This window comes from Arachis ipaensis, chromosome B8 (assembly GCF_059453495.1).
Source record: "Arachis ipaensis isolate K30076 ecotype BB chromosome B8, ASM5945349v1, whole genome shotgun sequence".
NCBI lineage: Eukaryota > Viridiplantae > Streptophyta > Magnoliopsida > Fabales > Fabaceae > Arachis > Arachis ipaensis.
This window is the reverse complement of record NC_142443.1, coordinates 19,501,627-19,503,622: the sequence shown is the minus strand read 5'-3', so window position 1 is coordinate 19,503,622 and position 1,996 is coordinate 19,501,627. Positions and strand designations below refer to the sequence as shown.

Sequence of the window (1,996 nt, the reverse complement as noted above, 5' to 3'; positions counted from 1 at the left end):
CCTCAAAAATATACGTACACGAATCGGACTACCTTAGCACTATCAAACAAGGACAGCACGAGAGTCTAAAGGACTACATGACACGGTTTGCCAAGGCAATTTGGAGATCCCGGACCTCAACCCCGATGTACACCTACACGCACTCAAAAGTTGCCTTCGCCCTAGAAAGTTTCAAGAGACTATAGCCATGACTAAGCCGAAGACAATGGCAGAATTCCGAGAAAAGGCCTCGGGACAAATGGAGATTAAAGAGTTTCGTGAAGCTCGGCGCATGGAAAAACAACAACCGCGCCGAGATGAGGAAAGGCAGCCTAGATCTCAAAACCACAAGGACCTCAAAAAGCCCTTCAAGCTAACACAAAAGTTTGACCCATACACCAAATTCAATACAAAGAGAAAGGACATAATCAAAGAAATCCTTCACAATAAGCTTTAAAAGCCGCTGAGTAAAGCAAGAACTTATCAAGATCAGAAATAACTGGACAAAAGCAAACATTGTGCATTTCATCAGAAGTACGGTCACACCAATGACGAATGCATAGTGGCTAAAGACTTACTAGAGAGATTGGCAAGACAGGAATTACTAGAGAAATATGTTACTAACAGAGGCCAGAAGGAAATGGAAACTACAATTACAGACCAGCTGAATTACAATTCAACTCCCAAAGACAAGGGAACTTGACATGAAATAGTAGAGTTTCCCACTTAAAAGGAAGATATAAATTATATCTCAGGAGGTTTTACAGGAGGAGGAACGACCAATACTGCCAGAAAACGGAGCTACAGAGCCATGCTGGCAACAGAAGGGTCTTCCCAAGGGACATATGCTTTACTTCCACCTCAACCAATCTCTTTTGAGGCATCGAATTTTAAGTCACATTGACCAAACTTAGACGAATTTCAGTGCATATGGGAAAACTAACAGTCAAGAAAGTCTTACTCGACCCTGGAAGTAGTGCTGATGTATTGTTCTACTTAACCTTCCAAAAAATGTACCTTAGCGATAAAGCTCTGCAACCCTCAACCGGAGAGTTGGTAGGTTTCTCTGGAGAAAGGGAGCCCATGTTAGGTTATGTATGGTTAAAAACAACACTGAGGGAGCCTCCGTACTTAAAAATCATAGACATTCAATTCTTAGTAGTTAATTGTGCTAGTTCCTATAATGTCATTTTGGGACGACCATCTCTTAATTCTTTTGGAGCTATTGTTTTTACTATTTACTTGTGTGTAAAGTTCCATGTGCAAGGAAACATTGTCACAACCATACATGCTGATCATAAGGAAGCTAGGCAATGTTATAATGTGGGTCTAAAGTTGAAACCGCCAGAACCAGTCCAACGCATCAACTCCGTTTACAACGCAAAAGACATCCCGTCTCTGGCAGAGCTGGATCCTCGAGACGACATGTCCCACAGACCTACCCCGACTGACGAATTAAAAAAGGTACAACTAACCGAACAAGAAAACCAGTATACTAACATCGGATTTGTGTTTTCTATAGATTGTGAACAAAACATCATCAACTTGCTCAAATCAAATTCAGACCTTTTTTCATGGACACCAGCAGACATGCCAGACATAGATCCGGCCATCGTATGTCACAAACTTGCTGTCAACCCTAATGCTCGACTAGTGAGACAGAAAAAAGGAATCTAGGAACAGAAATGGGAAAGGCAGCGGTCACAGAAACTCAAAAACTGCTGGATGCATGGTTCATCCGAGAGATCAGGTTCTCTTCTTGGCTGGCAAATGTGATCATGGTAAAGAAAAACTCCGGCAAGGGATGCATGTGTATTGACTTCACTGACTTAAACAAAGCATGCCCAAAAGATTCGTATCTGCTACCGAGCATTGACAAATTGGTGGATAACACTTCAGGAGTTGAAGTACTAAGTTTTATGGACGTCTATTCTGCGTATAACCAGATACTTATGTACACAGAAGATGAGGACAAAACAACATTCATCACCGATCATGGTAATTTTTGTTATAAGGT

The 1,996-nt window shown here is 41.5% G+C and overlaps 1 protein-coding gene across 1 annotated transcript; it reads left to right on the top strand.

Annotated features, from left to right (window-relative positions):
* The first annotated feature begins 909 nt into the window (after window positions 1-909).
* LOC148547373 (uncharacterized) lies at window positions 910-1,656 on the top strand. Its single transcript, XM_088495414.1, has one exon. The coding sequence runs from the start codon at window positions 910-912 to the stop codon at window positions 1,654-1,656; it is 747 nt and encodes a 248-aa protein (XP_088351540.1).
* Window positions 1,657-1,996: the final 340 nt, after the last annotated feature.

Coding starts and splice junctions, on each gene's coding strand:
- LOC148547373 (XM_088495414.1), top strand. CDS start 910: ATGGGAAAACTAACAGTCAAGAAAGTCTTACTCGACCCTGGAAGTAGT.